The 21627-nt window shown below is 38.7% G+C and overlaps 1 protein-coding gene across 13 annotated transcripts in view; it reads right to left on the bottom strand.

Annotated features, from left to right (window-relative positions):
- CADPS2 (calcium dependent secretion activator 2) overlaps positions 1-21627 on the bottom strand; it is a 281026-nt gene that overhangs the window by 221858 nt on the left and 37541 nt on the right. For 11 of the 13 annotated variants that reach the window (XM_085568961.1, XM_085568954.1, XM_077783432.2 and 8 more), the window contains exon 2: positions 2092-2205. In XM_085568961.1, coding sequence (XP_085425087.1) covers positions 2092-2205 — 114 coding nt within the window. Of the gene's footprint in view, positions 1-2091; positions 2206-4134; positions 4194-21627 lie in introns of those variants that run through there. The other 2 variants (XM_085568963.1, XM_085568960.1) reach the window with 2 other exon arrangements.

The following is a 21627-nucleotide window of genomic DNA, read 5'->3' as shown; positions in this document are numbered from 1 at the left end:
ACACACTAAGAAGTAACAGAGACTAATATTTTCAACCAATGGGTAGCAAAGATAAGGAAAAAGGCACAGAATACACATACAAGTAAAGATGATAATATGTGATCAGATGCATAAAATTTGATTAAAATGCATTAAAGAGGAACAACAACTTGAACTAAGTCTCCAGCTGGAGTCCACTGGTCATTAAATCTACTGGTAACTATCCACTATAACCCTGAAAAGAAATTAAAAATCACTACCAAATGCTAACTCAAATTGCACAACTGTGCAAGTCTAGAAGGAAGTCTGTGGAAAGAATACAAAATGGATTTGGGAGGCTGGGATAAACAAATACAAAATACTGAAATTGCAGCTGGTATATCAGCTCATGGTATATTAACACAGGATGAAATCTTTGGTGTCATTATATCCTTGACAGTAATGCTGATAATTTTGGAATTCTCTGTTTGAAACCAGACACCCAAAACACTTAATTCAAAATGGTGAATGTCTGAAAATAGCTGGAAAATTTGAGCCTTTCATTTTATAAGGCTATCTTAGATTATTATGCGCAGCCTTTCACTGCAAGAGTAGATATCCTAAAAAACAGTTCTCAACGTGTCTAAAAAATTTCATTTAAAAAAGGCATGAAGTAAATCTTAAGAGAACATTTACTGTTTAGACATTTATTTAAAAATAATTTTTATTCACTATCACATCCTTTCCAAAGGCAGATACTTCCTCTAGCAAATCAAGGTTTTTACACAGTGTGCTAAAGAATGAACCTTTAAATCCTTTTCAGTTCTACCCCAACTTCAGTGTCTTGTGACATGCCCTTACTCTGAAACCTATTGCTGGGCCACTAACTAGCTCAGCCTTGCCCTGCACCATCTTCCAAAGTGTCCTTCCTCACAGCCTTACCTTCACTGGCTTTTCAGAAAAATGCATTACTTTCTAACCACTTCTGTCATCTTCTCACAAACCTAAAATGGTACCTTGAGAATGTTCATATTCCAGTTTCACTTGCAGACCTATCCTCAAATTTTCACAAGTGTTTTTGTGAGAATTCCTTAATTTCAAATGCCACAGCACTGATCAGACTGCTTTGGGAAAATTCACATTGAGTTTTATGGTTTATATACAAATTTCTATTTCTACACACTGAGTCCATGATTCCAGCACAAAAGGAAAACATTTGCCCATCCCTCTCTTTTTTCTTGTGCAATATAATTTATTATAGATAAAACCCAGCTAGGACATCTTTTCTGCTTAAGGAAAAAGTAATTCACTAGCAAACAATAGTTGACAGGAAAAATGAACAAATAATATACCAAAAATAAAGTTAATTAAAAAAAAAAAATGGTGGTAGGCTGAAATATAAAGGAAGATCTCTCAAAAGGCACAGAAGTTTAACATCCAGCCTTTTTAATTCATTGAGCAGGTCAGAAGTTGGATGAAGCAAGATGAAAACACAGTAACATTGACTAAGAGTAACAAGTTAATTTACCAGCCCTATGCTGCTGATGGACAGGGAACTGTCCTCTAGTTTGGAACTGGACCTGACCTTAAGCAATTAAAACTTCACCTACAGATCTGCACTGGGCTGTAGGCTCTGAACATGCCTGGGAGGTCACAGCAGATTGTGAGAGCTGGACCATCTGCATGGAAAGCTTCTGTTCTTTCCAAAGGCAACAGGCAGGTCTTCACCAAAACCTTCTGCAGGGTAACTAAAAATCTGAAGACATATTTCTCAGAATGGTAACTTAAAAAGTGCTGATTACAAGAGCTACCGTGGACATATGGAGATAAAGATAGCAGTGACTAGTTGTATCAAGCATTGCCAGGAAGATTTTTAGCACCAGGGGTTTTTCATTTTATCTTTTTAAAAATTTTTTCCCTTTTTTAAAAAAGGGTGGATATTTTCCAGTTCAGCATCTCTTTTGTGCTCAAGCAGTAGATTTCAACTTCTAAAACAGCAAAGCTGGTGTAGGAGGAAATAGTTTCTAAAAGGTTTGGAAGTTCACAGCCATTGAAACTTAAAATTACTTTTCTTGTACCTGCATTAAATGGCATACTATGAACATAACAGAGAGAACAAAACACACAGCTCACCTCATAGTAACTCCGCACAGCATTGCAAAACGCTTCATCCGCTACGATCTGCGTCTCTCCGTTCAGAAAGGCCTGGAAACGCTCCTTCAGCACCTGCAGCTGCTGCTTGTTGAGCTGTGCAAGAGAAAACAAGGGGAGGGAAAGAGCAAAAATAAATGCAGTTAGCCTCCAAGTAAAAATACACAGCACTGCACACACGTGGAACCTGTGAACAGGAAAAAAAAAGACAGGGGCTCCCTGGCAGCTCTTCGGAATCCCAGCTGGACAAGCCACACTGTGGCAGCCAGACACACATGCAGGCAGCGTGCAAGGAAACTTCTGCTCTTTCTGGTGTCCTTGGCATAACAGAGGTAGGTCTGCATGGATACTTCTGTGCAGTATATTATATGCATATGCTGAATATAATGGTTGATCTTGTCCATGGCAGAAAGAGCTAGTAAAATTTAACTCAGCTCGTCTTCAAATAAATAATTTTCTTTTCGTCAAATAGCTGAACATAAACAACTGAGATGCCTCCATTTTTTGGAGTAAACTAAGCACTATGACTGGAGTGTTTCAACAAGCATGAGCACTGTGAAGAAAATGGAGTTCTAGCCACTGATGCTACAACACTGAATGAAATGAAACAATTGGATCTTAGGGAAGAGCAGACAAAGGCTCCAAGATTGACACCCAAAAACACTTGGTGGACTTAATATCAAAGTTGAGTACATTTTGAAAGCAAACTCCTAAAAGAGCACATTACACAATTAAACCTTGCAATCAACCCATTTTTATCAAAGTTTAATTTTAAGGGAAAAGCAAAGTTTGGAAGTTCGCTAGGGATCCAGGCACAGGTCTTTTGCCAAGGTTTCCATCCACTCTTGAATTACTTAGTAGGATATTTCTCCTTATCAAATCTGTGAGAAGTTTGAATATCACATCATATTCTTGAACTTTAACACTAAAAAAATTTCAAACACAACTGACAGAAAGGTTTTTCATCCCTCTTGTATTTTGCTTAAGTAAAACAAACAAACAAACAAATACACATATAGCCAGAAAATGTAAATATTTTTCCAGAGGGAGTAAACTGATATTAGTAATGGCTAACCTGAAGCAAATAAGACTGCCCCCAATGGCACAATAATTTCTTACTGAAGATTTTTTTGGCATCTACAATAAATATGGTGGCCTTAGGCTTTCAGGTCTCTTATGTCAACATTTTAAAGTCATTTAAGCTACAACACTGTTATCAAATTAGCAAAATCTCCGCTATCCTGATAATGGACCTACCGTGTATGACTTCTATTTTCTTAATATCACAGGAAGATTTTCATCCCACACAAAGTTTGCTAAGTTTGCAAACTCATGTGCTTCTTTGAAAAATCTAACAATTTTCTGCACAACTCTCCAAACTGACTGCAAACCTGAAAGCCGTTTTATTTTGACAGGAAACAATTGATTTGGTATCAGAAGTCCTCTAAAAAAAAATGAAATATAGGCAGTAGTGATGCAAAGCCAAAATACTATACCTCTGAAAAAAAATTCAAGCTAGTAAAAAATACATGATAATTCTGTTCCTCATCTTACCAGAACAATTAAAGATACATAACAAGCCCCAGGAGATCTCAATGGAAAAAAAAGGTCTCCTGTGGAGGCAAGCACACTTCAACAGAGGTTGCTGTGACTTGGACAAACTTCCTGGATGAACTCCTGAGAGCAGCAGCCTGACACTGACACTCCATCCCGTACCACTGCTAATAAAAAAATCAATGGGAGAATTATCCATATTGTGTCTGCACATCCACCCAAAATGGCACCTACCCCCTGCCTGCCAAAAATCCACTCCTTGCACAGAATCTTCCCAACACTCGATAGCTGCTTCTAACAGAAACCAAACTTCGTTCCACTGATTTGGTTCCTCTTATTCTTCTCTCATTTTCTAAATATTTTGGACAAGTTGAGATACTAGAAAATGCAAATCATTATGGTTGGTTTGAGGGTTTTTTTCCAGCATACACATGTTCTTTTGGGGGACTTGGAAAAGAGACGAGCACTCACATGGACAGTGCCCCTCTGCTGAGCGAGCAGCTCCTTCATCCCATGGAATATTCACAGCTCTGCTACGAGAGCATGCAGGCTTCCTGCCAAGGCAATTATGAAAATGTGTTTTCATGCTTGCAGACTTCATTCTTTAGGTGATTTGCTTCTCTATTACCCCCACACCAGACAAAAACATTATGAATAAGGCAATGAAATATAAATTTAATTCTGACTTTCTCATTTCTAACCATCATAGTTCAGCAAACTGAAATGCCTTTAAAATATTTAATATATGGCTTCCATAGTCACTACTTTAGGTAGTAAGAATTTCTAAGGGTTGAGTGGCATTTTAGGATTACTGTGTATTTCTTGAAATACTTTCTTTTCTGTGCAAAATCTGGATGTACAGAATAAAGTTCTCCTGCAATGCTAAAAAATAATAGTATTTCCAATGGAAAATATAAAAAGTTACAACTTACACTAAGGATGATCTGAAGTCTATTTAACATGCCTGAAGTACTGTCACGTATAGAAATGCAGTTAACTGTCAAGATACAGAATAATTTACAGCAGTCTACTACAGCACAATGCTCTTCTGGGTTTTTTTACTTGTCAGAATATTGAGTGTACAGTGAATTCTCTCTCATCTCTTTTTTTATGTTGGTCATTTTTAATGAATTCATTAACACTCTTCAATTCGAAGCACTTAAAAATGAACCAAAGCTAACAGTAAAAGTAATAGCTTGGAAATGTGGAGAGAAAAAGAAAGACTAATTGCACTGGAATGCTGTAGTAGCAAAAGCAGAGAAACAGGTGCTTGTACAGGACATTAGCTCTTGTATACTGCCAAGCAGCTCAACCTGTCAAAGTCTGAGCTACCTTTGAAGTTGGCCAACATGGAAAAAAGGAAGACATCATGTATAACAATGAATCCCAAAAATACCAAGAGAAATGCCTAAATTTAAGGGCAGTAATCCTGGGCAGACTCCCTTGCCCATTCCCTCCCATAATGGAGCTCAAACCCTTTCTAGCAGCATTTCCTTTCAATGGCACAAGCCCTTTCCTCTGCTCTGTGCAAGATCCATACACATCAGACCTTTGCTTTCAGTCCACTCTCATCTTCACTGTCACTGCCTCTGTTTCCCCATTTTAATTTTAGTAGGAAGAACCACATACAGGAAATTTAAAATAAAAAATACATTACTATATGTATCTCCAAATGTAAACTAAACCTGGAATACCACCAAAAGTATATAGCAAAGCCTCATTGATTCTGTTGCTTTACATTAACCTGTCTCAGTTTTGTATTGCTTCTTTGGATTTCACATTCTCAGTGGTGTAGAATCTGTTGTCATAACTCTGCATGATACTTCATTAGCAACTACTGCTGCTTCATGGGAGAATGTACACTGTAACCAAATTCCAGTGACTCAGAATATCAGATCTGATTGCATTCTGCAAAATAACTGAAGATAAGTAAAGACAAATTTAAGGGAAAACAAGATTAACTGCCCTCAGATTTTTCTTTATTGCAGTGACACAACAGATACAAACTTCTCTTCCATACCTGTGTCTTTCAAAAAAGGTAACTTTTGTTTTACTTTAAATTTGCTAACCTTAGTAAACTATCAAGGAATGAAAATATTTAAGACGGAGTGAACTTCTCAAAGAGCTATTTAATTAAATTAAGAAAAACTTTTTTAAGTTGCAGTAGCAATTTACCCAGAGTCATATAAAAGCATGAAAAAGCCTCAAGCACTAAGTACTAAAAAACTTTCTCACCTTGCATTTAACATTTCAAAGAAGTCATATATCCAGATATATTCCTCTTTGAACATTAATTTAAAGATTTCATTTTTCCCTTCTAAAGTGAAAGTTGGGTTTGAAAACCTAAAGGCACTTCTGGTTTAGCGCCACTTAGACCTTTAAACAATTTCAATAAATGGTTTTTATGCAGAGTTTAAATTCCTGTTTTTACAAAAAGTCACATTTCAAATAGATGTCAAAGTTTAGGGAGTTATTCCATGACACAAGTTCTGCTTCCTTAAACGAGCAGGTTTAGCAGGAGCAAACATTAGAACGAGCAGGTTTAACAGGAGAAAACATTAGAGCAAGCAAGTTTAACAGGAGCAAACATTAGAACGAGCAGGTTTAACACAAGCAAACTTTAGCACGAGCAGATTTTATTAACGAGCAGATTTTATTAACGAGCAGGTTTAACACGAGCAAACTATAAACGAGCAGGTTTAACAGGAGCAAAAATTATAACGAGCAGGCGTAACACGAGCAGACTTTATAAACGAGCAGGTTTAGCAGAAGCAAACGTTGGAAGGAGCAGGTTTAACAGGAGAAAACATTAGAATGAGCAGCTTTAACACGAGCAAACTTTAGAACAAGCAGGTTTAGCAGGAGAAAACATTAGAATGAGCAGCTTTAACAGGAGCAAACTTTAGAACGAGCAGGTTTAGCAGGAGAAAACTTTATAAACGAGCAGGTTTAACAGGAGCAAACTTTGGAACGAGCAGATTTAACACGAGCAGACTATAAACGAGCAGGTTTAACACGAGCAGACTTTATAAACGAGCAGGTTTAACACGAGCAGACTATAAACGAGCAGGTTTAACACGAGCAGACTTTATAAACGAGCAGGTTTAACACGAGCAGACTATAAACGAGCAGGTTTAACACGAGCAGACTTTATAAACGAGCAGGTTTAACACGAGCAGACTATAAACGAGCAGGTTTAACACGAGCAGACTTTATAAACGAGCAGGTTTAACACGAGCAGACTTTATAAACGAGCAGGTTTAACACGAGCAGACTATAAACGAGCAGGTTTAACACGAGCAGACTTTATAAACGAGCAGGTTTAACACGAGCAGACTATAAACGAGCAGGTTTAACACGAGCAGACTTTATAAACGAGCAGGTTTAACACGAGCAGACTTTATAAACGAGCAGGTTTAACACGAGCAGACTATAAACGAGCAGGTTTAACACGAGCAGACTTTATAAACGAGCAGGTTTAGCAGCGGCAGCGCTGCCGCTCCCGGCGCGGAGCGGAGGCCGCGCCGCTGCCCCCTGGCGGCGGCCCCGCGCACCGCTGCCCCCTGGCGGCGGCCCCGCGCACCGCTGCCCCCTGGCGGCGGCCCCGCGCGCCGCTGCCCCCTGGCGGCGGCCCCGCGCACCGCTGCCCCCTGGCGGCGGCCCCGCGCACCGCTGCCCCCTGGCGGCGGCCCCGCCACATCCGCCAGCGCTGCTGGCGCTCCTCCCTCCCACACCGCCCTGTGCAGAACACAGGGAAATAGCAGGAGGTGATCGCTGCAACTATAGACACAGAGAGATAAAATATTTCTTACACAGACTGCAAAAAACACAGAGGTAGGGAGGAGCCAGCCAAACAGCCACCTCCTGAACCCTCAATGCTGCAATGTGTACTCTCTGTAGCACCGAAGTCCCCTAAGATTCCAAGAAGATTCCAAGAAATAAGAAACATTTTTATTTCGAAACTATGCCATTTTGTATAATGTCTTTGATAGCAGCAGTTGGTTTTGAAAAACTTTAGTCAAAGCTATAATTTTTGAGAGTAGAGTGGAAAAAGAGCCTGATGAGGGTTCCCTCAAACAGCTGTCCCTCTCTTCCAATTCAGTCAGGAAATAAACTTTCATCTGGTGAATTAAGAGAACTGAAGATACAAATAATTTTTTTCCAGTCAACTTCTCACATGTCTTTGAACATAACTTTGTTTCTTGTCCTCACAACCTCTTTGTCAAGGGAAAAAACCAAAAATAAACCACCCCAAAATTAAGATGAAATTCTGTTAAGGACTAACTCATCCCATTGCTGCAGTAGCATGCTCAAGGATGCTGAGCTCAGTGACTCCCTCCCTGTGTCTCCTCTGCAGGGTGTCCCGATGCAGCTGAAGGCAATACTGATGGTCAGCCCCTCCCAGCAGCTCTCCTCTTCCCAAATCAGCCTTAGCATTCGAATAGCAGGACTGCATCTAACAACACTTGAAAAAACTCTCACTCTGCTGCTGAGTGAGACTCCCCCTTCACTCTGCTGTAATTAGAGCTTCCCACCACCCTCCGTGGTGCTGGGGAGGGCTTTATCCACAGGGTCAGTCTGGAAAGCCACACACAGCTCCTCTGTGAGAGCCAAGAACAAGGCATGGAGCCTTAGGCTGAACCCATCATTATCCCCTCTCTCCAGAAAAACCTAACGCTTGTGCCACATCATTGCCTTTTAGTGCGCTTCATCTCATATTGGTGATGAGAATAAGCCTGCAAAGCAAATAGCCAGATATAAACAGTGATTCTTGCTCTGTTTCCTTGCCCTCCCATCTTGCCTCGTCTTCCAGTATCTGTCTACAAAAGGATAATACTTGTATTTCACAGCACAGATAGAGAGTATTCATTTATAATGGATTACTTTCTTCTGAGGAAGAAGACTAAATAAACAGTATTAGAAAATATCAGTACTAAGACAGAGGTGATAGCTGTGGGTATTGTGCTGAATTATGCAGGTCTTAATTATGTGCAATAATGGCCCTATACAGCATGTGGGTGGCACACAATATATGCTGTCCCCTACTACTCATTGCATAAACCAGTTTGATTTTCTAAAAAAAGCATAAATATTTTGTTGTCACTTAGCAACCTCGGCTGTTCTTTGATTTTCTTAAAGTTGAAGTTATTCCAAGTAAAACAGTGTCTGTAAGGATTCTGTTTGCTGCCACTCCCATGCACACTACACTGAGAACATAATCCTAGTGTAACAATTCATGCCTTGTAGCATCAGATATTAGATTACCAAAATCAGCCAATTCATTTACCAAACACATTTATCATTCTTTATAATCTAACAAGCACAACATCACATTTACTTTCCACTGGCTTGTTTAAAAACTGGAAACATTACCATTACTACAATGGTCAGTCAATTCCACTTACAGAGTGCTTAAGTTATAAATATTTTATGCATCATTTAGTCTGAAATTTTAAATACTTTCATTGTCCAGAGGAGCATATTCAAGATTCTTTGGCAGAACTGTAAAATATCTCACAAGGACCAGAGGGTTTGGGGGTTGGTTTTCTTCAGGTAGTAGAGGTGATGGCACAAAATTCCCAGGCAGTGAGCAAAGCAAAGTCTGATTTACATTAAGGTATTCAAGTGTATCTCACTGACCACCAAAAAATAAAACTGGACACAGATTCCAGCAAGGTCAGATTGCCACCTGAGAGGAAAAGAAAAATAGGTATTTTGAAAATGAAGAGGAACAAGTATTTTGTGGGGGAAAAGAAGAAATAAAAATCGGACTTTCCCAATTTTTTTGGCAGAAGAGTCAAAATATATAGATAAATACAGGATAATTTAACTGCTTAGAACACACTCATAGCAATGATAGGTTTCCTTCTTGTTGAAAAAAAAGTTAAACTTTTACAGACTTTGCCATGCTAGGAAAGAATCTGCTATGTGTTTTTCCTAAAGGCAGTAAACAACACACCCCAATAAAAGCTATCTCCACTGAGATGAGGTTGTCAGTACAGTTGCAATCATTTTCTTTGTACCTACTCCTACTACCTGAGATTTGCTGTAGAACTTAGCTGACAATCATCAGCTAGATTTATAATGCTGTATCTGTTTCCTCTGTGCTGTACTTCACCGATCTCCTCTTAGTCTGGAGTGGCTGCCAAAGCAGCTAGGGCAGCTGTGTCCTGCTGTCCCTGGTGACAGCACTCCTTGGGGCCATGTCCCATGCACAGTGCACAGGGGCACTGCAGCCTCACTTCCCTGAGATTGCCAGAGGTACAAGGGGAACAGTCATGCCTGAAAGGTATGCAAACAAAGCTTCCAGCCAAGAAAACTCAGGATGACACCTGCAGTGACCATGAAAATCATGCCTAGTAGGAATGCACACTGATATGTGGCCGTAGGGGGAACCTCAGCTACCAGTGCCTTTCATAGAAGTCGGGCCTGGAAGAGACCTTCAGGATCACTCATTCCCAGCACCTGCACTGTGGGAAGCAAACCTTCCACCAGACCACGGGTTGGCTAGATGGGAAGGTCTTCTGATCTATTAACAAAACAAAAGAGAGGTAAAGTCTGGCCTGTAAGTAACAGTAAAGTAATCACATCATATAGACATATATACTTTACACACATCAATACACAACCCAATTTAACTATGGTGTGGTAGAATGAGAATGCTCAAAGACCCTTAGTATTAGAGAACACATGGAAAAAGTAAATACTGTGCTAACCCAAATGACCTTCAGTTTTGTCAGGCAAGGACACCTCTGCTTGTGAAAGAGGACTTCAGCTCTGAAGGAGCTATCCAGGTATCATCTCATCTTGTACACTTCTATTTGTAATATACACTTCTACCTTGGAAACCTGCAGTGGGAAAAACTTCTACTTTGAAATCTTTTCCCAGCCTCACAAGATGAGCCTTCAAACATTCTCATCTCCTATTTTTTTAGGAGCCTCAGGAATACATTTATAGCAAACAAAATCTAGAGAGTATCTGAACAACAAATAAAAACATCTGCACAGCCATCACAATAAACATCCTCCATGAGAGAGACATCCAAGTCCCTGAATACATTTATTTCTCAGCATGCAATATGAATTAGAACCAGCACAGCAGATAATCTCATGAAAACTAGAGGGATAAAACTAAGCAACTGCACGTGGCAACCAATCTGCACTTAGAAGGTCCTTCACTGCAAAGAGCACACTTCCCATGAAAGTGCTCCTCCCTTTCTGACTTCTCAGTCCCATCTCCCAGAATTTTCTCTGGAAAGTACTTTCCATTAACCTAGAGGATTACAGTACTCATGAACCCATGAAAGTTTAGTTTTGTGTTGCATTATAAGTAAAAGTTTTATTATGTCCCCTGCCAATACTATGTACACCTTCCACAAACAACTACCTATGCTCTAATATAAATAACTGAAAGTTTTTTGCTTTTGTCACAGATTTTAATATTTCACATACCAAATCTCCCTTTCATTTCCCCACCTCCCCCAGTCATAAAGACCAATCTAAGAGAAGTCATTTATTTTTACCCACAAATCTTGTTCTTTTGAAATCGAAGAGCCATGATTGATACAGGATTATTCAACACTGGTAGTCAATCTAATATACACAAATGGAAATTCTTAATACACCACTAGGCTTGCTCATCAAGATATGCAGAAGACCCTTCACCATTCGAAGACTTAAGTATAAAGGAACATCTCCCTAAACCAAATATTCTAGCAGAGACAAGGGGTTTGAAAAAAGGAATTTATTTACATGCACACAATTAGGAAGTCAGACTAGATCATCAAAGACCTTCTGGTCAGTTTGCAGAAAGCTCTCAAGGCTTAATTTACACAGCTGAAACTACTGGGGAAAGCAATACAGATCTTTTAATGACATCTCATTGCAGCTTTAGCAGTACTCCACTTAGTTTTGAATTCTCAAGCTAAGATTAGTTTTGAATTATCAAGCTGAAAAAAACCAAAGCTTTCTAAAAGGGATGCAGAGGTAACATACAATCCTTGAGCATTACAATCAAATGTCTTCTCAGATGTCTAGGTAAACTAGACAGCCTTTCCACACCAAAATACATAGACATACTATCCAAAATACACATTTAGTCATACTGAACCATGTATTTGAAACACAAGATGGAGCATTCCACAGACCATTTCATTTTGGTTGTATGTACATATACCATACATGACTACACTGTCCCCTTTTGTCAAAGTGTTATTTTAGTCTATGAAAAATTTACAGCAGCACTCAAACATCTGTAAATATCTTTTTTCCACAACAGATTTAATAATGAGCAAGTTCATTAATTCCTGCAAAATCACTCACCTCTCTGGAAAACTGAGCTTGTCTCAGAACTGTGTGCTATAACATTTAAGTGCAGAAGGAAAACACAGTACATAAATCTAAATGTACAGTTTTCACACTCAAATCTGTCAGACTTCACACAAGAGACTGGTACCATAATGCTATCCAAAGCTGTATTCTGCCGGGTAATCTTCATGCAATTAAGAGCCTCAAGAAGACACCGTATTAAAATTCCCTTAAAAGGAGAAATACTCAAACACCCTCCCACCCCGAATATCACAAAAACCTTCTGTTTCAGAGATTTCAAGCAACAGGATCCTCAATGGTTACATAGGAACTTGCAACAGTAGCTAAGAGATTTTATTGTCAGGTTTCTCCTGATAGTGATTCAGAACCTTCTCCTTTAATGATGCCTTTTAACCCTTTTTCTAGTGTGGCCTTTTGTTAAGTGATTTCCTCTGCATGGTATGTATTCATATCACCCAAACATTTTAGAATTTATTTCTGTTTATCAGCACATTTTTCCCATCTCACCCTGTAGGGTTTTCTTGGAGGGACGAAGCAGTTTCATACCTTAAAAAGAAACCATTTGCTGCCTTTTTTCTTTCATAGTCAAGATTCTGGATTTAGTTTCCTTTTCTACTTAATTAAATAGCTCCCGCTTCTTAACCATTTGAAATGAACTCACAGTATTTGCTATCACACCAACTACTAATTATAACCTACAAATTTCATTCCTAGTGTTATTTCTGTCTTCCCTTCTGAAAATGTTCCTTAGTTCTCACCAAGTCTTTCTGCAACCTGATATGCACAATTTTCTGTGTAGGCCCCTACAATTTTCATAACTGATGAGCTTGAATTTGGTCTGCAGCACACGTATGTGCTTGCACAAGACAGAATTTGAATAATGGACAGTAACAGTATTTTAACATTTCTGAATAAAGTAACTGTGTTTATTCCCTCTGCTGTATAATGTGCTAGCTGAGTTAGAGCTCAGCCCCTTCCCTGCAGAGCTGTGGTGAAGGGCAGCAGAGAGGTCCTGAGCCTCTCACCTTGGGAGTTGCTTTTCTCTGGCCGCTGTGGTGGCTACGAGGCACCAGCACCTCATCTCCTGCCTCCCTGATCCTCAGCCTGAACATCACCCACTGACAAGTTTCCCTGGCCTGATCTTCAACCTGCCTCATCACCATGGCCTCTCCAGAGGACCACTGGATAGAGGCTGACCTTGACCAGTGTCTTCAGACATGATCATGACTCTGGTCCCCATTAGCATCCCAGCTTGTTCCCTTTAGGGGTAAATCTGCCCCTACTGCTCCTTGATGACCCCTTAATTTCTATTTATCACCCTCAAAATAATCCCTTTCCTAGCAATAGCCCCAGGTCTTGACATCTCTCCCCTCCTTCCTTACTTCTGCCTCCAGCTTAAGTGATCACAGAGCTTCTAACATGCTGTTTCCCATGTTCCCTCCCCTCCTGTTCCTGTCAGGTATGCTCCAGCAGAAAGGCAGAACAACACACTTAAAAACAACCGACCCTCACCCCCATGAATAAAAATGTACTTTTAACATTTGAACATACATTACTCAAATAGAAGCAGAAATAACATAATTCATGACATCTCCATGTAGATCTCCACATCCACACTGCATAAATTGCATAAGCTATTTCCTTATGTTATCAGAATAGCTTTCATCAAGATTTCCAATCATTTACTTTCAAATACAAACCATGTTGTATCTTTGTCTTCCCCACTTCTCTAAGGTTTTCAAAATTTTGTAGTCTTTCTTTCTCTTTATGCATCTCCTTCTTTTCTTCACAGAGAGAATCCTAAAGATTTCGTATTTGTATTCATTGCAGCTCACACACATAAGTGGATCTCATTCAACAGGTTTACCTAGCACACCATCCAGAGGTCTCATTGTTTCTTCCCTCATCTCAGGCTTAACTTGGAAAAAGGGACTGGTGTCATTCTGGTATCTCTCCCATTGTGCCCAGGCATCAACTTGGGTCCAGGACCCCTCCTCAGACATTCACAGTGCTGCCCATGTTCGATTCCTTTCCTTCCTTCTCTCACTGCTGATGGAGAGACACTGCAATTCTCAATCAGGACTAGAAATGGAAATAATCTTCAGCTCAGGCCTCCTTCCAGGCAGAATTTTTGCTTCTCCATACATCCGTGATCCAGATTTTCCTACATTCAACACAAGCTGCTTATACTTGAGCTATTTTCTCAATTTCTACTTAAGCCCAGTATCACTATCTTCAAAAGACATAATTATTCACCACTGCAAATATTTGCTCCTTTCTTTGCCATGAAAAGAAGGTAGACAGTTAAGCTGTAATTCAGTCATATCACCAGTTTTACACATATGCATTTTTCTAAATCAATTAATGGAGAAATTTTGGGGTTTAGGTTCCTAATATTCTTATATTAGATTTTTTAAATTAAGTGTTCAATATAGTATTTAACTACAGACTTTATGTCCTTTAGATCTGTATCCCAGTACCTCATTTCTCATCAGCCCTTCAATTCAAGCATCAGGAACCATCAGACACATTGCAATGCACAATACAGCACTGAGATAAATTTAATTCTGTGAAAATAGAGCATAAAAGTCTGGAGAAGTCTGGCCTTAACCTTATCACATATCCTACTCTAAAAATAAGGAGGAATAGAATCATAGAAAATTCTGCTTCCTACAAGAAATAGTACTGGAAGAAACCACCTTCCAATTGAAATTTTAATTAAAAGAAAAAAAAACTCATCTCCAATTATAAATCAGAGGTTAGATTAACATCAGATTTCAGTATCAGTAATAGTCTTACAGGAAACAAAAAAAAAAAAAAAAAAAAGAAGAAAAGGTTAATTAAGGAGTTTTCCACTCTGCAATAATGTTAGTACTAATTAAAAAAGTTATTAAGCTGCACTTATTTCCATAGGAAGTTATTGGCAAAATGTATTTCTTTTATTGTAGTCTTTGATGCCTTGAGGGAGCAGAGCTAAATGGCTGAGTCAGTCAGTAAAACAGCAAACCAATTCCCTTGCATCACATTCTCCTCCATGCTCTGAATACTGATCAGGACAGAATATTGGAAACAAAATCTGAGTGTCTGCCAGCTGAACCATGACTCTGTACCATGCCTGATGTATTGATAACTTGCTCCCTCTTCAATGAATAAACCACATGAATCACAACAAACAATGAGGTTGTACAGTATAATACTACAGATTTGTTTACTCTATATATGCATATTCAACTCAACAGTAAATAAAGGTTGTTACTAAAACTCATTCTACAGGAAAGTTCTGGTTATTTTTTTATTTGCAACATAACATAGAAAATCCATCAGTGATGTTACCTGTAAGATCTTCACTCTTACTCTGCACAGCATACAGCATATGTATTACTTCTCTTTTTTTACAGCCTCCATAAGCCAAACAATGGAGAACAAAGGCTTCAAGACATTCTCCAAAAAATCAATCCAAATAATCACATTAGGCAAGAAGGTACTTCGAAAACAAAGTCCTTCCATTACAAAAACATGTGAATCTGAAGATTTACCTACTATCAATTTTTTTATAGACACTCCTTTTTATACTCATGGCAAGGTTCACAGGTTTTTGCCAAAACAGCCCATGTCTGTGAAACCTCACTATTCCTTTCTTCAGTCAAGAGTCCATGCTTCCCTGCTAGGAAATAAAAGTACAGTACACTTCTGGGGGCCTCCACGGCTCCCCTGATAGGGGAAAACCTCTTTTTAACAGTTCTGGGCCAGGATTGAGAGACACACAGGACTTTTTCGGTCTTCAGGTTGCTGTTTATTTTTCTTATCAAAAGTTTTGACACATCGTCTATACCAGACTTAGCGCGCAGGAAAGTACAGCAAAAATGGTCACAAGATGTACAGTTTCAAGGTCTTTTAAAGTTGCTTTATCCAATTAACTCTTAAAACGTGCTTTATTTCTACCTTTCTAGCAATAACTCATCCCTTGTCTGGCCACGTAACAGCACTGTGGCTTTCCCCAGCCAACCATCCTGTGCCACCAACACTGCAGAAATGGAGTAGGTGAAGATGAAGCAGCAGCTCGGACAACACCCAAGAACCTCCTTCTTGACTCCTATCTAACCCTGTACGAAAAAAACCCCAAAACATAAATTTCTTACCCTGTGACAAACTACACTATTCTCTATTATTTATTTCACACACTTGGAGACTCCAATCCATCCCAAAATCTTGGAAGCTTTCTCCATGGGCAAAGGTTAAAAGCAGTGATTTCCTGGGGGTCAGGACCCCTCCGGGCAGGCCGAGAAACATTCCCTGTGCCCTGGGATCCAACACAGACTGGAAAGAGAAGAGTGGCAGAAAACTTGGCAGTTTTATACCATTGATTTAGACTGCAATAATTTCCAGGGCACACTGTGGAATCAGGTTTGATAAAACACAAGAGATCAGAAGGAAAAGGCAGCAGCATCATATGCAGCCTGGGTGAAGCAGGGACAGATGGCCAAAGATCTAAGCAGGGGAGCCAAGTGTGAGCCAAGTTTAGTAGTTTGTCACTAGCATTTCAAGAGAAGAAAAAATGGTCCTTTGACTTGATAAAGTAATCCAAAAGTGGAAATCACGGTATAGTAACAATATTTTGCTGACCCCCAGCTCAACCCAGGAAACCAGGCAAAAAGTGGTCATGTTCCTTTCCTCTCTTCAAATGTTTGCTAGATATTAAATCACTTAAACTAGTGCCAAGGTTCTTTCTGGAGTTACAGGTCACAGGAACAGATAAATTCCATTTTTACCACCTCCAAATTTTAACCTAAACAAGGTCACTTCTATGTTCAGAGGACAACACAGCACCTAATAACTTTTTTCAGATTAAGTATATCACTAAATCTGGAATTGTTATAAATATCCCTAATTAATTTGTCACAGACTGTTCATTAAGGTTTGAAAGGGAACTGGTTTGACATAGTATTTTGGGATACATGCATTTGTTAAACTCAGTGCAAAGAAATTGTCAGATCAAGATTAAAAAAATATTGTAGAAGTCTTACAATTCTGATTAGGAGCTAGCTAAAAAAATAGACAAGGAAACATACCATACAGTTACAAGGAATCTACTTGTGTGAAACATTATTAGAATTCAACAAACTTTTATTTAGAAAACAGAATTCAAGGGAACAGAGTCTAGAAAATGAATACCATAAATAAAGTTTGGTACTACTTGGATAATAAACTGTTTGGATTTTATGGGCACAGTAAACAACTTCAAAGGAACAACTGGTTTTAAAACTTGGTCTGAGGATATATGTGAGAGGATGGAGTCTGTCAAACAGTTTTTACATTCCATGAAATCCCTGCATTACTGACATCCTAACACAAGATAATATAACTTCTTCATCAGGTATTGTGCTTAGTTTCTACTTGCACTAAAACAATTAATGTTATAGTGCTAAGAAATAGATAGGAAAAGAGACATACACAAATAAAATTGGTTAGCCATGAGTGAACAGCCCATGTCTCAAGTATCAGATTCACCAGGGTTTCTAAGATTGGAACTGGCCAACTTCAATTAAAGGACAAAACTCAGTGTGACACAAGCACCAAGAGGCAATGTCCTGTGCCAGACTTTAATAAAGGTATGCAATAAAGAAGAAAAGAGGAAGCAAAGAGCTGCAACACTTAGTACAGCAGCAACCAGCAAGTGGACCTGAGAGTAAGATGGGCTGCAGAAAAGTGAGAGGAGATGAGGTTTCCTATTATTTATTACTAAATGCACATTAAAAATCTACTGGGAACACTTTCATTTTTGTCCTCTTGAAATCACTTCCTAAATTATGAAGTAATGAAGTTAAGATTTCTCAGTTTACCTTTTCTTTTACACTGACAAGTATTTTGATTAACACTTCACAAGTTAAGGTTCCAAGAGTTCTTTCACTCCCTCAAGTTGCTACTATCCTAACATATAAAAATTAGGTGACCAAGTAATATAGGAAGATAAGCAAGAAAGTACATAGCATACAGTCATCATCCCTCTTAATTCCTAAAGTTCAAACATTCAATCACAAAGAGTGAAAAAAGGATTCCATACACATTTTATTGTCCTAAACTGTTTTCTCTCTAGTTAAAAAAGCAGAGACATTATGAAAACAAGCAAGCATAGACATACCAAAATTGCATAGTTGACTATCAACAGCTAAAATTGCTGGTTAAATTAAACACTGCTTTTGCCTCCAAAACACTAAGCTATTAAACAAAAATTTAAGCCTTCAAGGGCTTATTAAAGATCACAAATAAACCAATTAATGATCTATCTCAGCTCTTCCAGAGGCATAGCTTTTGCTCTTTATTCTTTTAGAATATTTTCTAAAAGAATGCCCAAAACTCATGTAGTTTCTCATATGGTTACAATTACTTCACGTGAAGCAAATACTGTATATTTCAATGAAAATATACAGTAATTAGGTTAAATGGCACCCAGCGCATTTAATGGATTAATACACAAGGAAACAGCCAGGGAGGGATTAACTAGGTAGGGTAGTGTGACATTACCAAAAGTCAACTCTGCCACCATGAGATGAGTAGCTCTCACAGTACAGGACTATTTCCAACACCATTTGCAGTACTAGCAGCATGTTTACAACTCCAGCTGTGCCAAGAGCCTGTATGTCCCAGCACACTGGTGTGTGACATTGCCACTCAGAGCTCTAAATCATGTCACAAAGTGAGCTTCCCCAACCCTCTCTAAGTATAGTTCTTTCTACAATTTTCCTAACACCTTCTTATTTTTGGGCAATGCCACCAAAGCTCAGTGTGTCCCATGCTTTTGAGATATGTCTGTTTTCATGTCCATGTGTGAATACACCATACAGCTGGTACACATATGTCCAAATAAATCAATCCAAAATTTCTTGGAAGAAATCAAGCATGCTATGCAAGTACTCATCATTTGTGTAGTTCTCATGCACAAAAAATCAAAGAAAAATGTAAGCTGGCTGGGATATGTAGAGAACATACAGCCCAAACTCCTATCAAAATCATCGTCAGCAATCAAAGTTGCTGTATTGCAACTTTGTGCTCAGGGCCTTGGCCAGTCCAGGCCTGCCCACCTGCAGTAATACAAATTCTGCAAAATGTCTGAGCAACTTCTTCGAGATCTTAACTACATTCACCATCAGTACAGAATTTCCTGATATCCTGCAAATTTAGCTGATAGCTGGAGTTTCCTTCATTGCAATTCACAAATTCGGCATCTTAGTCTTTTGCTGTCCATGTCTCAGAAGAATCTCCATTTCTTCTATTCCACCGACCCCAGCTCTTCAAAAGCTACCAGGAAACTGCTTTTCTGTAGGTATGAATAGCAAAGTTACTCATAAAAAAAAGAATCATACTGGAAGATATCTGTTAGAAAAGAGGAATATACATAAGGCAATAGCTAGATGTGTCTTCTGCATTGGTAAAAACAGGAACACTTACCTAATAAAAAAAAATAGCAGCACCCTTAAGTACTTAGTTGTCTGAGAGAGATATTGAACATTTTTCTGGGCAGCTTTCCTTGCAAACATCTCTCCATTCTGCTAATAGCAGAAAATGTGGAAGTCACATTCAAGGCATCACAGACAGAAGATCCTGTGCTAAGGTCCTTGAAAGTGCATACATTGATTCTGCAATCTCATCTTTCTTGCCTGTACAAGAAAATGAATTCTGATACTGTGCTTCTCTGTGCAGAGTAGTTCAATGAGATTTTTGAAATTAGAAAGTCACAGTACATTGAAATTATATGTGCCAGAACAAAGTTTTTAGTTTATAGACTGCAGTCATCCTCCAGAACTGTGCCTTAGAAATAGCTCAAATTCAGAGTTAATTATGCTGAAATCCAAACTTAAGACTAAAAGCAAAAAGTATATGCAAGGTATTTAAACACAGCTAGTTATTCCTCCAGAATAACCCAGAGAAGAAAAAAAATCCACAAAACATGGTGAATCTCCTATATCTACTAGAGTCAGATCAAATTCACCAGGGAGCAAATGTCAAAGCATATCTGAAAACACCAGTTATTGCCTGATCTGCAGCACAACAAGATAATGGCTCTATAGATGATTTAACTGTATTTCCAAGAGTTACTAATCCAATTCAACTTTATAGCACTGGTTTGGGTTTTTTTTAATGGCTCTATAGATGATTTAACTGTATTTCCAAGAGTTACTAATCCAATTCAACTTTATAGCACTGGTTTGGTTTTTTTCCCAAAGGGGGAAAACTAGCAATACTCTGTGAATATTTTAGAATGAATGTTCCAACTGATGAATTATAGTCTTTTCCATATGTATGGGAGGTAGTTGTGGAGGACTTATTATTTCTTGCAGGAGCTGTTCTGCTTGGGGGACAAGGTGGGGGGATGATGTTTCAAAAGAGTTGCATGTTTAGCCCAGTGTGTGTGTCTGAAGTGTGAGTTACCTGGACTGATAAATATGGAGTTGCCAGGTTTCAGTGACTCTAGAATATTCCTATTTATTTTAATAATTTTATGAATTTTGTATTTTTATTCATAATTAATTACATGCAGGCTGCAAAGGAACGGAAGGAAAGACTCTCTAATGATTAAGATGGGTCTAAAGACAGAACTCACACAATATGTCTCTATCACTAGACATGATGGCATTAACTGTTAAATTTTAACTTATCTTTGAAGAAATTAAGTTTCATATTCTGCTTCTGTGGGCCAGATAAACAGGTAGATATATTTTCTTCCAGTATTTTTGAGCATCAGTTTCCTTAAAAATCTTCATATGGACACACGGTTTAGTTGATAGAGTGTATACACAACTGAAATTTATCATCCTGACCAGAGAAACTGAGTATGTTCACAACCACGAATTACTTTTAGTCATACATCTACTGCATACAGTTAGCATATGTCAACTATGGTAACAAATGTCTGCCAAGACTCTGTTTACTGTTTTTTTTTTTCCTGGTTCATCAATATGTAATACCTTATTGCCTTCTCCACTTTTCTGCAGGGAAGGAGGACTCTCAGTTCTTGAATGGCATCGTCCAAGTGAGTTTTAACTCAGAGGCTGAGTACAACAAGAAAGCAGGCAAGATTCTTATGAAGCAATTGGATTTTTCAGCTGTGCTGAAGAAGACATTAAAAGAGTACTGATGAGAATCTTCTAGTTCCCTTGAAATGACCTTCCACCCTAAAATGATCCTTCCCACTCCTTCCAGTCCCTATCAGAGTTCTTCATTCTGTTCCACTGAACTCCTTTTCAGTTTCTCCCTGACTTCAAAGGTCAAATATCCATCTGTCCATTGTGAACAAGTCTTTCCAGCATCCACAACAACAGAAGAGTATATCCCAAATATTTCAACACTGGCAGAATTTATCCATGAAAGAGGAGAAAGAAGGAAGTTTTTCCTCACACAAGTCCAGCCAGGTCTGTGCCAGCACAATGGATACTAATTTCAACAGAGGAACAAAGATAGTTGAGTAGCAAGAAGACTGCAGTGATATGGAGAGCAGAAATAGCCCTCATACAAAATGGTGCAATTTTGTGTTTTAAAACACTGTCTCAGCTACTTAAGCTTCATCAGTGCAACTGCAGCGTGTCCAGAAGGTGATCTGCTGACAGCACTGGCTTCTGTTGCCTTGCCAGAGAGAAAACA

This window comes from Lonchura striata, chromosome 1A (genome assembly GCF_050655825.1).
Source record: "Lonchura striata isolate lonStrDom1 chromosome 1A, ASM5065582v1, whole genome shotgun sequence".
In the NCBI taxonomy this organism is placed as follows: Eukaryota; Metazoa; Chordata; class Aves; order Passeriformes; family Estrildidae; genus Lonchura; species Lonchura striata.
This window is presented reverse-complemented; position numbering and strand designations above follow the sequence as displayed.